The sequence below is a fragment of the Moschus berezovskii genome, chromosome 17 (genome assembly GCF_049115385.1).
Source record: "Moschus berezovskii isolate FMDL1 chromosome 17, NW_MosBer_1.0, whole genome shotgun sequence".
NCBI lineage: Eukaryota > Metazoa > Chordata > Mammalia > Artiodactyla > Moschidae > Moschus > Moschus berezovskii.
Genome location: NC_142476.1, coordinates 37,336,089 through 37,349,669, shown reverse-complemented (window position 1 = coordinate 37,349,669; position 13,581 = coordinate 37,336,089). Strand labels below are relative to the sequence as shown.

General features: G+C 39.9%; 1 protein-coding gene across 1 annotated transcript in view; it reads right to left on the bottom strand.

The window, feature by feature from the left end:
• The window catches only part of SLC9C2 (solute carrier family 9 member C2 (putative)), a 99,634-nt gene that overhangs the window by 12,996 nt on the left and 73,057 nt on the right, over positions 1 to 13,581 (bottom strand). The window contains exons 20-22 of the mRNA XM_055418727.2: positions 13,041 to 13,166; positions 3,819 to 3,917; positions 1,226 to 1,393 (exon numbers count right to left, since the gene is read on the bottom strand). Of these exons, the coding sequence (XP_055274702.2) occupies positions 1,226 to 1,393; positions 3,819 to 3,917; positions 13,041 to 13,166 (393 nt within the window). The remainder of the gene's footprint in view (positions 1 to 1,225; positions 1,394 to 3,818; positions 3,918 to 13,040; positions 13,167 to 13,581) is intronic.

The following is a 13,581-nucleotide window of genomic DNA, read 5'->3' as shown; positions in this document are numbered from 1 at the left end:
GCATCCAGTCCCATCACTTCATGGGAAATAGATGGGGAAACAGTGCAAACAGTGGCTGACTTTATTTTTCTGGGCTCCAAAATCACTGTGGATGGCGATTGCAGCCATGAAATTAAAAGACTCTTGCTCCTTGGAAGGAAAGTCATGACCAACCTAGATAGCATATTAAAAAGCAGAGACATTACTTTGCCAGCAAAGGTCAGTCTAGTCAAGGTTATGGTTTTTTCCAGTAGTCATGTATGGATGTGAGAGTTGGACTATAAAGAAAGTTGAGCGCCGAAGAATTGATGCTTTGAAACTGTGGTTCTGGAGAAGACTCTTGAGAGTCCCTTGGACTGCAAGGAGATCCAACCAGTCCATTCTAAAGGAGAGCAATCCTGGGTGTTCATTGGAAGGACTGATGCTAAAGCTGAAACTCCAATACTTTGGCCACCTCATGCGACGAGTTGACTCACTGGAAAAGACTCTGATGCTGGAAAGGATTGGGGGCAGGAGGAGAAGGGGATGACAGAGAATGAGATGGCTGGATGGCATCACCGACTCGATGGACATGAGTTTGAGTGAACTCCGGGAGCTGGTGATGTACAGGGAGGCCTGGCGTGCTGTGATTCATAGGGTCACAAAGAGTCGGACACGACTGAGTGACTGAACTGAACTGAGCCTGCTATCAGACCACTTATTTGTTAAATAAAATTGTTACTTAGCAAGTGAAAAATGGAAGAAAGAGATTTTAAACACAAGTATTCTTTAAAAACTCTGCTCCGATAATGTTAGCCATTTATTGAGCACCTAAACATGCCAGGCATCTTATATATGTGTTTTCCTTATCTTTATAACATCAGAAGTTAGATATTTTCTCTTCTAATAAAAAAAAGTGACAAAGACTCTTTAGTTAAAATATCTTCCTCCAGTTCAAGAGGAAGGGGACACAGGTATACCTATGGCTGATTCATGTTGATGTTTGGCAGAAACCAACACAATACTGTAAAGCAATTATCCTTCAATTAAAAATAAATAAATTTAACTGTTTTTAAAAAAATCTCTCTCCAGACACCATAGTGGATGTTACACATCCAATTGGCCTTTCTCAGCTACACTGCTTCACAATAACTGGTTGGGTTGACTAAGATAATAGAACCCAAAAAAAGAAAAGTGCTGGCACTCCTTACTGACTTGAGGGAGAATTAACTAACAACCCATAATACAGACAAAACCGGGTGCTTACCTGCAAAATAGTTTCACAGATGGCAGTATATTCAATTTCACGCTTAAGTAGACAGCTCAATTCTCCAATTATGTCTCCACTGGTACAGTACTCTGTAAACCTAGTTGTGGACTCTCTGTTAGGCCTTAGGCTCCTGTCTATTCCAAAAGTAGGAGGTGAACTCTCCAACTGCAATGGGGAAATAATTGAGCAAAGGGAAAAACAAAATTAAGAGCCCTTGACCAAACCCTAGGAGCTCCCAGTGTTTCTTGCAATTATTTCAACAGAAGGAAAAGTTTCTTTTTGAATCCTTTCAGATGGGAAGGAGGAATTGGGCTTCCAAAAATAATTTCTTTCACATTTCAACTCTCCAAGCTGAGACTGTTTCTAATCTCTAGCTCTACAGATGACCTCTATTTACCTTCCTTATATAAAAATTCCACCAAAAGTAGTCATAGCAGTCTGCCACTAAATGTAAGTACCCACTCTAAATCTATTAGATATTCTTAGCATAATGGGCTAGTGCCTCAGGTGGAAAAAATTTTTGGTTGCATAGATGCATAAACGAGATTTCATGAATGAATATGCCCCCAAGCCAAGTCATAATTTCAGCAGAAATCTTGCCTCCCTTAAGATGCTTAAGAATAATTACCAGGAGACATTAGCAGAAAAAGGTTTTAGGATGAACACAGGATGGTTGAGTTACTTCCGGAAAAGAACTGGTAGGGATGGGTGGATGGGTGGAGGTAAAAGTAAGTCATCAGATTTCAGGAGGAAGATGCAAGAATTAACCAGAAGGATTACAGAACTTTCCAGAAAGTTTAGTTGTAAGTGCCAAAGAGGAAGGCTATTGCCCAAGACACAAGATATGGAAAAAAGTCACTGAAGGAATTGCTGTGAAAGTTTACCCTCTCCTAGTGAGTACCACCTTTCAAACTTGTAGAGGCACTCATGCTTCCAAAGAACTCCACCATTTTTCAATTTAATTTTTAATGAAGTCCAAAAGCCTTTTGAGTACAAGTCCCCTACACACAAACAAGTTCCGTTCTGAAAGCGTGTTCTTAAGTCCAATATGTTTGTAAGTCCAACAAAGTTAACCTAGGTGCCCAGCTAACACAATTGGCTATATAGTACTGTACTGTAATAGGTTTATAATACTTTTCACACAAATAACACATAAAAACAAACACAAAAAATAAAGAAAACATTTTTAAGCTTACAGTACAGTATATTGAAAAGTACAGCAGTACAGCTGGCATACAGGGGCATACTTGTATCTTTGAAAGTTTGCAACTTGAAGGTCTGTATGTAGGGGACTTAACAGTAAAGAAGAATAGTTCTGCTTTTTACAAACCAAGGAAAGACGATTACATCTGTGGCAAGCAAAATTTTAAAGAAGGCCTTCCAAGGTCCCTATCTTTTTGTTATTCAATCAAACATTGATCTATGAACTGCTGTGAAGGGATTTTGCAGATAGAATTAAGGTTACTCATCAGCTAAACTTAAAGAGATAATTCTGGATTATCCTGTGGGCTCCAATGTAATCACACGAGCCCTCAAAGTAGAAAAGGAAGTAGTCATCAAGACTGGAGAGGGACAAATGAATTGATTTCTCTGCCGGTCAGTTTTCTCATGAAGTTGATAGAAGGACAAAATGTCATAACATATTGCCATTCTCGATCATCTTTTTAAATGTCACAACTAGCCTCTTCAACTCTTGATCACTGCTAACATACTACATATTTAACTTAGGTATTTGTCCATTGTTCCATCTCCTTTTATGCTTCTATAAGAAATTTAACTTCTAAGAAGACAGGGCTTTTTTGTGTTTTCCCAGTTTTATGCCTAGAATGAACATGCCGACTGCATGATAGTAATGAAGTAAATATTTGTTGAATGAATGAGTAAATGAATGACTGAAAAGTGCCAGACACTTAATAAGTGCTATACACGTGTTAGTCAGTATTTATAATTAGAGTTTATTTCCATGATTAATTTTGGTTTTTTAAGGTCTGAAACACTCATTCTAAAAGTATAAAGCCAAATATATTATTTGCACTAATAATAAGGGTTTGTCACTTGTAACTGTCATATAGGATCTAGAAATTACGTTGGTCATAGCTGGGGCTCACCCACGGATCCAGCTACTGGTATTCAGTTTCTAATGGATTCTTGTCCCTATCACTCTTACTGACAACAAAAACCTCCTATTAGTTAAAAATGGTATGCTCTTCATCCCTATTTGACCTCTGGGAGAATGTGACACTGTGGTCTATTTCCTCAACCTTGATTCTCATTTCCTTTAGATGAGTAACCCAACCACTCCAAGTACTGGGTTCCTTATATGACCATCACAGAAAAGACTGTTCCTGCCAGGATTGTTATGAAGAATAAGTAATAATTATGAAAGCATTTTGTAAGATGGGAAGCACCTTTCAGATGGTGGGTGTTCTAATTATCTCTCAGCTGTTGTGTTAGCTCCAAATAGAAATGGTCTCATTTGGAAAAGAAATTATGTTAAAAATTTGAAATTTTCTTGGTTCCTAAATTTCTCCTTATGTGATAATTACAAATTTCAAGATACATTTTTAGTAAAGAATAAATAGTTCCTTACGATTGCCATTCCTGAAATAATCAAGTAGATTCCTTGTGGCATTTCACCTTCTTTACAAATGACATCTCCATAGTCAAAATAGGTAAGTTTAGCTCTTTCCTGAAAGAAAAGAAACAGGAAAGGAAAGAAAAAGAATCAATACAAATCTTCATAATCTACTTCTCTAGAGAGAAATAAGATTTTAGAGCTAAAAAGTAGCATAAAAACAAAAAATATTCTTTGATTTATTACTGAGTTATAATGATTGATGCTGAAGCTGAAACTCCAATACTTTGGCTACCTCATGCGACGAGTTGACTCACTGGAAAAGAGTCTGATGCTGGGAGGGATTGGGGGCGGGAGGAGAAGGGGACGACAGAGAATGAGATGGCTGGATGGCATCACCGACTCGATGGACATGAGTTTGAGTGAGCTCCGGGAGTTGGTGATGGACAGGGAGGCCTGGTGTGCTGTGATTCATGGGGTCGCAAAGAGTCAGACACGACTGGGCGACTGAACTGAACTGAACTATAATGTTTTGACTAACCTCATTAACTGTTAGGGAAAAAAGGGACAAGCAAGCAAACTGCAGACTTTGTGCTTAGGACCTAGCACAGTGACTGGCAGAAACACCCAATAAATGCTAGGTTGGATAAATGTTTACAATAAAGTATAATAATTCTGGTCAAGTGGGGGTGGTCCTAAGATGGTGGAGGAATAGGATGGTGAGACCACTTTCTCCCCCACAAATTCATCAAAAGAACATTTGAATGCTGAGTAAATTCCACAAAACAACTTCTGAATGCCGGCAGAGGACATCAAGCACCCAGAAAATAATTCTGTTCAAGGAGACAGGGGCAGGGTGCTCTGAGAAACAAATTCAGAAAGGCCACAGGAACCCTGACTTGGGTGTCTAGGGAAGGAACTGCTAAACTGAGACCTGAAGGAAGAGTAACAAGACAGCCAGGATACCATGAGCTGAAGACCATTCAGGGCAGAGGATTCAGTTTACGCAAAGACCCATTAGCAAATAGAATAACTGCATTGTGGGGTAACACAGAAGATTCAATACATCTCAGGCAGGGAGGGATGGAGACCAGGGAGGCGTTATCCATTAGGCATCAATAGGCACAGAGTCCAGAGTTCACAGTACTTTTAGGGATTCACAACAATGTTTTAGTTTCTTTTAAAATCAGGAGAAAATAAGACAACTTTTAGGTAGAGTAAAATGTCTTAATACTAAAGCATCTAATGCTAATATATTCATCTTTATAGTAACAAAATCACAAAGTATAATTTTTTGGTGCTTTTTTACAGAGGAAAAGGCAGAAGTGCCTGGAGTCCGGGTGGAGGCAGGACTGGAGAGGTGAGCCGAAGTCAGGTATTCAAGGGGCTCACATGCACAGTAAAAAGCCCGCACACTCTGAAGCCCAGGCACCACAACTTCATAATCCATATGCCACAACTAGAGAGTCTATGCACTGCAAGGAAAGATCCCATATGAAGCAATGAGGATCTCGTGTGCCACATAAGATCTGACACATACAAATAAATTTTTTTTTTTTTTTAAGTTTGAGCTTTTCCCAAAACCAAGGGGTAGTCACTGAAGGGTTCCTAACAGGAAACTTACAATGACACATTTGCATTTTACAAAGATGTGGAGGAAACATATTGTTAAATCATTCATAGTAGTTATTGCTTAGTGTAGGGTGGGGAATGAAAGGATATCACTTTTTCCTTCTGAATTATTTTACAGTGTTGAAATAAACATGGATGACTTGAAAATATTTTTTTCAAAAAGGTTTACAAAACTTCTTTAATCACAGAATATCATTTTACACAATTCACACTCGTTAAAACCACTAGACCATTCAGATATGACCTAAATCAAATCCCTTATGATTATACAGTGGAAGTAAGAAATAGATTTAAGGGACTAGATCTGATAGAGTGCCTGATGAACTCTGGACGGAGGTTCGTGACATTGTACAGGAGACAGGGACCAAGACCATCCCCATGGAAAAGAAATGCAAAAAAGCAAAATGGCTGTCTGAGGAGGCCTTACAAATAGCTGTGAAGAGAAGCGAAAAGCAAAGGAGAAAAGGAAAGATATAAGCATCTGAATGCAGAGTTCCAAAGAATAGCAAGGAGAGATAAGAAAGCCTTCCTCAGTGATCAATGCAAAGAAATAGAGGAAAACAACAGAATAGGAAAAACAAGAGATCTCTTCAAGAAAATTAGAGATATCAAGGGAACATTTCATGCAAAGATGGGCTCGATAAAGGACAGAAATGGTATGGACCTAACAGAAGCAGAAGATATTAAGAAGAGGTGGCAAGAATACACAGAAGAACTGTACAAAAAAGATCTTCACGACGAAGATAACCACGATGGCGTGATCACTCACCTGGAGCCAGACATCTTGGAATGTGAAGTCAAGTGGGCCTTAGAGAGCATCACTACGAACAAAACTAGTGTAGGTGATGGAATTCCAATTGAGCTATTTCAAATCCTGAAAGATGATGCTGTGAAAGTGCTGCACTCAATATGCCAGCAAATTTGGAAAACTCAGCAGTGGCCACAGGACTGGAAAAGGTCAGTCTTCATTCCAATCCAAAAGAAAGGCAATGCCAAAGAATGCTCAAACTACCGCACAATTGCACTCATCTCACACGCTAGTAAAGTCATGCTCAAAATTCTCAAAGCGAGGCTTCAGCAATATGTGAACCGTGAACTTCCAAATGTTCAAGCAGGTTTTAGAAAAGGCAGAGGAACCAGAGATCAAATTGGCAACATCCACTGGATCATGGAGAAAGCAAGAGAGTTCCAGAAAAACATCTATTTCTGCTTCATTGACTATGCCAAAGCCTTTGACTGTGTGGATCACAGTAAACTGTGGAAAATTCTGAAAGAGATGGAATACCAGACCACCTGACCTGCCTCTTGAGAAACCTGTATGCAGGTCAGGAAGCAACAATTAGAACTGGACATGGAACAACAGACTGGTTCCAAATAGGAAAAGTAGTATGTCAAGGTGGTATATTGTCATCCTGCTTATTTAACTTCTATGCAGAGTACATCATGAGGAACGCTGGGCTGGAAGAAACACAAGCTGGAATCAAGATTGCTGGGAGAAATATCAATAACCTCAGATATGCAGATGATACCACCCTTATGGCAGAAAGTGAAGAGGAACTCAAAAGCCTCTTGATGAAAGTGAAAGAGGAGAGTGAAAAGTTTGGCTTGAAGCTCAACATTCAGAAAACAAAGATCATGGCATCTGGTCCCATCACTTCATGGGAAATAGATGGGGAAACAGTGGAAAGAGTGTCAGACTTTATTTTGGGGGGCTCCAAAATCACTGCAGATGCTGATTGCAGCCAGGAAATTAAAAGACGCTTACTCCTTGGAAGGAAAGTTATGACCAACCTAGATAGCATATTAAAAAGCAGAGACATTACTTTGCCAACCAAGGTCCGCCTAGTCAAGGCTATGGTTTTTCCTGTGGTCATGTATGGATGTGAGAGTTGGACTGTGAAGAAAGCTGATCGCCGAAGAATTGATGCTTTTGAACTGTGGTGCTAGAGAAGACTCTTGAGAGTCCCTTGGACTGCAAGGAGATCCAACCAGTCCATTCTAAAGGAGATCAGTCCTGGGTGTTCATTGGAAGGACTGATGCTAAAGCTGAAACTCCAATACTTTGGCCACCTCATGTGACGAGTTGACTCACTGGAAGAGTCTGATTCTGGGAGGGATTGGGGGCGGGAGGAGACGGGGACGACGGAGAATGAGATGCCTGGATGGCATCACCGACTCGATGACATGAGTTTGAGTGAACTCTGAGAGCTGATGATGGACAGGGAGGCCTGGTGTGCTGTGGTTCATGGGGTCGCAAAGAGTCGGACACAACTGAGCGACTGAACTGAACTGACTGGAAATACCGTTATAGATAATTTTACACCCCCAAAATTAGAAATTTCTCACAGTGCATCTTTAGTGAGTTTAACATAAATCACAAGTTTCTCCTTCTCTATCATATAGACTATTTTACATGAGGTGCTTCACTTCCTGCCTTCAGCTACATTCTTTCCTTCTATGAGCATTTCTGTTCCTCCAAGGGATGGGTAGCTGCAGGTTTTCAAGTAAAACCTTTTATTTTAAAATATATATACACAGCCCGAAACAATACTATTAAACCTCAGAAGTTCTCCCTAATGTTTAATTTTATTTAAAAAAGTAAATTATCCAGCTTATCCAACCAGTCCATTCTAAAGGAGATCAATCCTGGGTGTTCATTGGAAGGACTGATGCTAAAGCTGAAACTCCAATACTTTGGCCACCTCATGCGACAAGTTGACTCACTGGAAAAGACTCTGATGCTGGGAAAGGTTGGCGGCGGGAGGAGAAGGGGACGACAGAGAATGAGATGGCTGGATGGCATCACCGACTCTGTGGACATGAGTTTGGGTGAACTCCGGGAGTTGGTGATGGACAGGGAGGCCTGGCGTGCTGTGATTCATGGGGTCACAAAGAGTCAGACATGACTGAGCGACTGAACTGAACTGAACTGATGTATTATTTAGATCTTTATTTTTTTCAATTTTTGTCTTTAGGCTTATCCTCATATACTATTACCTTTTTAATTAACCACAACAGTTGAAGGATGAAAGGAGGCAGGAGTAGTGAAAATTAACTGTTGCTGCTGTGATCGAGACCAAGATTGAAATTAACATCTGTAATAAGGGGGTGTTTCTTTTGTTTACTATACGGATTTTTCCATGTATTCCCTGGGCTAACCCTAATGAGAATAATGCTCATGTGCTCCCAATTCATAACATTTTTCTTTACCCCAGTGAAATCTGATTTCAGTGGCTACCAATAACCAACATATTAAGGAATAGGGCCACTTCATGAGTGAGCCACTTTAGAGCCGGAGAGCCACAACTACCAAGCCCACATGCAGCAACTACTGAAGCCCGTGTACTCTACAGCCTGTGCTCCGCAACAAGAGAAGCCACTGCAATGAGAAGCCCCAGCACTGCAAGGAAGAGAGCCCCTGCTCTCTGCACCTAGAGAAAATCCACACATCAGTGAAGACCCAGCACCACTAAATAAATAAGTAAACATTTTTTTAAAAAGAGTGAGTCATGTCTGAAAGGGGGTGGAGAGAGTCTGACAGCTCTGCTTAGGCATGGCAGGCTAAGGAGTGGAGGAAGCTTGTGCCCTGGTTATAGATTCATCTCAGGTGTATGGAAATCATTAATTTATGGAGTTCCTACCCGTTGTTTTTCCCATTCCTCCCCCATTCACTGCAGGATGGTCAGTTAATTATACTTGTGAGAGCATTACCTATAAAGAACCAAATTCGAATTTTAAACTTGGATACTTTAAAAAACTGAAGAAGATGAAGATTGTAATCAACACCCCTTAGATACCTTCTTCCCAGTCCAAGGCCATCCCTCACCTCCCACCCTCTATTCCCCAGACTACCTTCAACAGCCCCTGCCTATTAGGTTTCCCCCTTCTCACAGTCACACTTGTACTCCCCAAAGCTGGACATTTGATTCAAGCTAAGCTAGTTGGATTTCTCTCTCAAGAATTTGAACAAAAAAGGACAAAGAGCCTGGGAGTGAGAACTGGGTCATCATAGCCACGTGCTAAAGGAAGAGTCCACAAATTCCTACCACTGACATTCCAGAGCTGGCCTGATTCCTGCCCTGTTCAGGGTTAGTCTGTCAACTGTTTATTAGCATCTGTTGTTCAGTGGCTAAGCCATGTCTCACTCTTTGCGACCCCATGGACTGCAGCATGCCAGGCTTTCCTGTCCTCCACTATCTTTCAGAGTTTGCTCAGATTCATGTCTATTGACTGGGTGATGCTATCTATCTCATTCCCTGCAATATATTGTTAGTAATATCCCCTCTTGCTTAAACTAGTTCAGTTAGGGTTTTGTTACTTTCAATAATACAAGTCTTAATTTAACTAAATTTGAAATTAATTTCAAAAGGAAAATTAAAAAATTTCTGGCACGAAGTAAACACTAGTGTGGCATAAATGAAATCAGATCTTCAAAGTTCAGTAGAAACCCTCTTATGACTGCTCTCTTTATAGAAAACAAGGAAAATGTTCCCTCATTATAGTTAAACAGATGATATATATCTCCATGTCTAGATCACAAGGTAGAGTACAACCAAATTTACAGTAAAACAAGTACCACTCTTTGTCACAGTTTTCCTGATTCCAGTAGGTTTCAACAAGTTGATGAAACAGTTATTATTCATATAATTCATATAACTATGATGTAATTCATATAATTATCAGGGCTTCCCTGATAGCTCAGTTGGTAAAGAATCCACCTGCAATGGAGACCCTGGTTCAACTCCTGTATCGTGAAGATCTGCTGGAGAAGGGATAGGCTACCCACTCCAGTATTCTTGGGTTTCCCTTGTGGCTCAGCTGGTAAAGAATCCACCTGCAGTGTGGGAGACCTGGGTTCGACCCCTGGGTTAGAAGATCCCCTGGAGAAGGGATGGACTGTATAGTCCATGGGGTCGCAAAGAGTCAGACATGACTGAGTGACTTTCACTCATATAATAGCCATTTAAAACTAAAACCACAAACTGGTGGTCCATGAGTCATATCCAGTCCACAGATATATTTTGTTTGGCTTGCACAGTATCTTTAAAATTCTGAATTGGTTGGCAAGTTTTAAAATTCACATAAAAATACAGATGTATGGATTCTCCTTTAAAAAACTGACTTTTACATTACTAAATCTAACAGTCAATTTTCAGACTTCATCTTATAACATGTGATCTCTCAGCCTCATATGACATAGTTGATCACTTTCTCCTTCTTCAAATACTTTCTTCACTTAGCTCTGGGACACTATTCTTTTTCTTCCTCCTATTTGATGGATAACTCCTCAATTCTTCTTTTCCAGTTTTACTGAGACAGAACCACTTAGCAGAAAAGAGTCCGCCTGCAATGCAGGAGACACAGGTTCAATCCCTGGGTCAGGAAGGTCCCCTGAAAGAGGAAATGGCAACCCTCTCCAGTATTCTTGCCAGGGAAAATACAATGGAGAGAGGAGCCTGGCGGGCTACAGTCCATAGGGCTGTGAAGAGTCAGACACAACTGAGTGACTGAGTACACACACAATATAAGTTTAAGGTATACAGCATAATGACTTCACATGCACATGTTGCAAAATGACTATCACAATAAATTTAGTTAACATACATCACTTCATATAGTTATAAAAAAATTTTTTCCATGTGGTAAGAAATTTTAGATTCTACACTCCTAGAGCTTTCAAATATACCATACATATATGACTATATAACTACAGTCATCATGTTGTATACCTAGTATTCTTCTATCTTGTAACTTGGAAGTTTGTACCCTTTAACCCCCTGTCTAATTTACCCAGCTTCCACTCCCTTCCTCTAGCAACCATCAATCTGATTCACAGCTCATAACTCAACCCTTGGATGTTCATAACAATTCCTTGAATTATCAAGTTTCAAGGCCTTAAATATTATCTCTATGCTGACAACTCCAAAATGTCTTTCTCCAATTTGACCTCCTACCTACATTCTAGTCATGTATCTAACTGCCTACTCAACAGCTCCACTTGGATGTCTAATACCTTCTCAAATTTAACCTATTCAGAATCAAATTCTTGCTCAGCTCCCGCCCCATATAAATCTTCCCTTCCCCATCTAAATAAAGGGCTAATCAATTTTCAGACTATTTTCTATTTCAACCTAAAAGTCTAGAAGTCATTCTTTCTCTCTCTAGCATTCCCTCCATCAACATTTATATGCTGTCTCTTCAAAACCTATTGAGTCTAACTCCTCTCACCACTTTCACTCGTCCAAGTCACTATCATCTCTTGCCTACATTATCATAATCGTGTCCTAACTGGATGTCCTGGCTTACCCTTGACCCCCTACAGCCTATTCTTAACACATCAGTAGATGAACATTTTTAAGTGTAAGTTAGATCATGTCACTTCTCTCTTCAAAACCTTTGAACACGTTTCCACTTAATTCTGAGTAAAAGATAACGTCCTAACAATGACCTACAAAGTTCTACAAACTCAAGCTTGCCACAAATGCTTAGTCTTCATGTCTTCCCTCCAGCACTGGTCCTGCCACAGGGGCCTTTGTGATGTTCCTTGAACAGAGCAGTCAGGGCTTCCCTGGTGGCTCCATCAGTAAAGAATCTGCCTGCAGTGCGGGAGACCAGGGTTTGATCCCTGGTTCGGGAAGATTTCCTGGAGAAGGAAATGGCAAACCACTCCAGTATTCTTGCTTGGAAAGTCCCATGGACAAAGAAGCCTGGCGGCTACAAGTCCATGGGGTCACAAAGAGTTGGACACAACTGAGTGACTTCACTTTGAACACAGCAAGCATATCCACCTCAGGGCACTACACCTGCCTTCTCCCAGATATCAAAATGGCGTGCTCCCTCATTTATTTCAGATCTCTGTCCAGAGGAAACGTACTAAAGCAGTCTTCTCCAACCATCCATATAAAATAGCTGCCTACCTATATTCTCCTTTCTCACCTTTTCTCCCTATAGCATTTGTCACCACCTGACAGACTACATGCATGGGTATGTTTATTGTCTGTCTCCACCCATATAACATAAAGTCAATGAAAGCAGGAATTTATTTATTTTGTTCACTGCCATATCCCCAAACCTAGAACATTCTCTGGCTCAAAGAGGCTATTCAATAGCTATCTATTGAAAGAGTACACATTCCTATAGGAACACTCAGCTGACTTCAGACAAAGCATGAACTCTGGAATATACTACAGTCCTGTTCCCTATTTATATTACACCCAGATGGTTTTACTTTTATATTATTTGCCTGACCTGCAAAGTAACTTAAATATGAGGCCCTTGATCTAAAAAAAGTCTTTTCCAGAGTGTGCATCTGGGAGTCTGGGGCTCTTCATCAGAAAATAAGATGGCACTTGTAATAACTGGGTAACATGTTAAAAAACATATCATCCTAAGCAGATAAGCAATTATAAAAAAAATCTTTGCGCTTTAGTCTCAAAATGAAATCCACTCTTCTCGGTTTTGCTGGGCCTCCATTTTGACTTATCCTTTGCCGCCCATTACAGGAGTCTTGCCTTGGATAAATTTTTTTTTATTATTAATCTTATATTAGGGAATGAAAAATAATTGTCATTGAACATGAGCTACAATATAAGACACAATCTTTACCTTGAAGAATTCAATGAGAACATCTTTATTTTCTAGCCAAATGATATTATGAAGATATTTGTCAGGAGTAGGGAGCGGGATTGCCATTGGAAAGTTATTCAATGATTTTATTTTTTCAAGAAGTACCTAAAACAAACAATAAAAATAATGGTGATCAGATCCTGTAACAGAAAAGGGACATCAGGCAAAAATGAAGGAAATCTAAATAAAATACTCTTTTGCAGAGCTTTTCTTCTTTAAATTGTCCTCTAATTTTTTTTTGGTTCTTTTTCTCCACTTACTATTTTCACTGGTATATTAACTCATTGAATTTATCTTTTTTATAATCCAATTAATAACTGTATTCTATCCTGTCTTAATCTCAAACTTAACTGTTGATTCAGTTCAGTTCAGTCCAGTTCAGTCGCTCAGTCATGACCAACTCTCCACGACCCCATGAATCACAGCACACCAGGCCTCCCTGTCCATCACCAACTCCCGGAGTTCACTCAAACTCATGTCCACAGAGTCGGTGATGCCATCCAGCCATCTCATTCTCTGT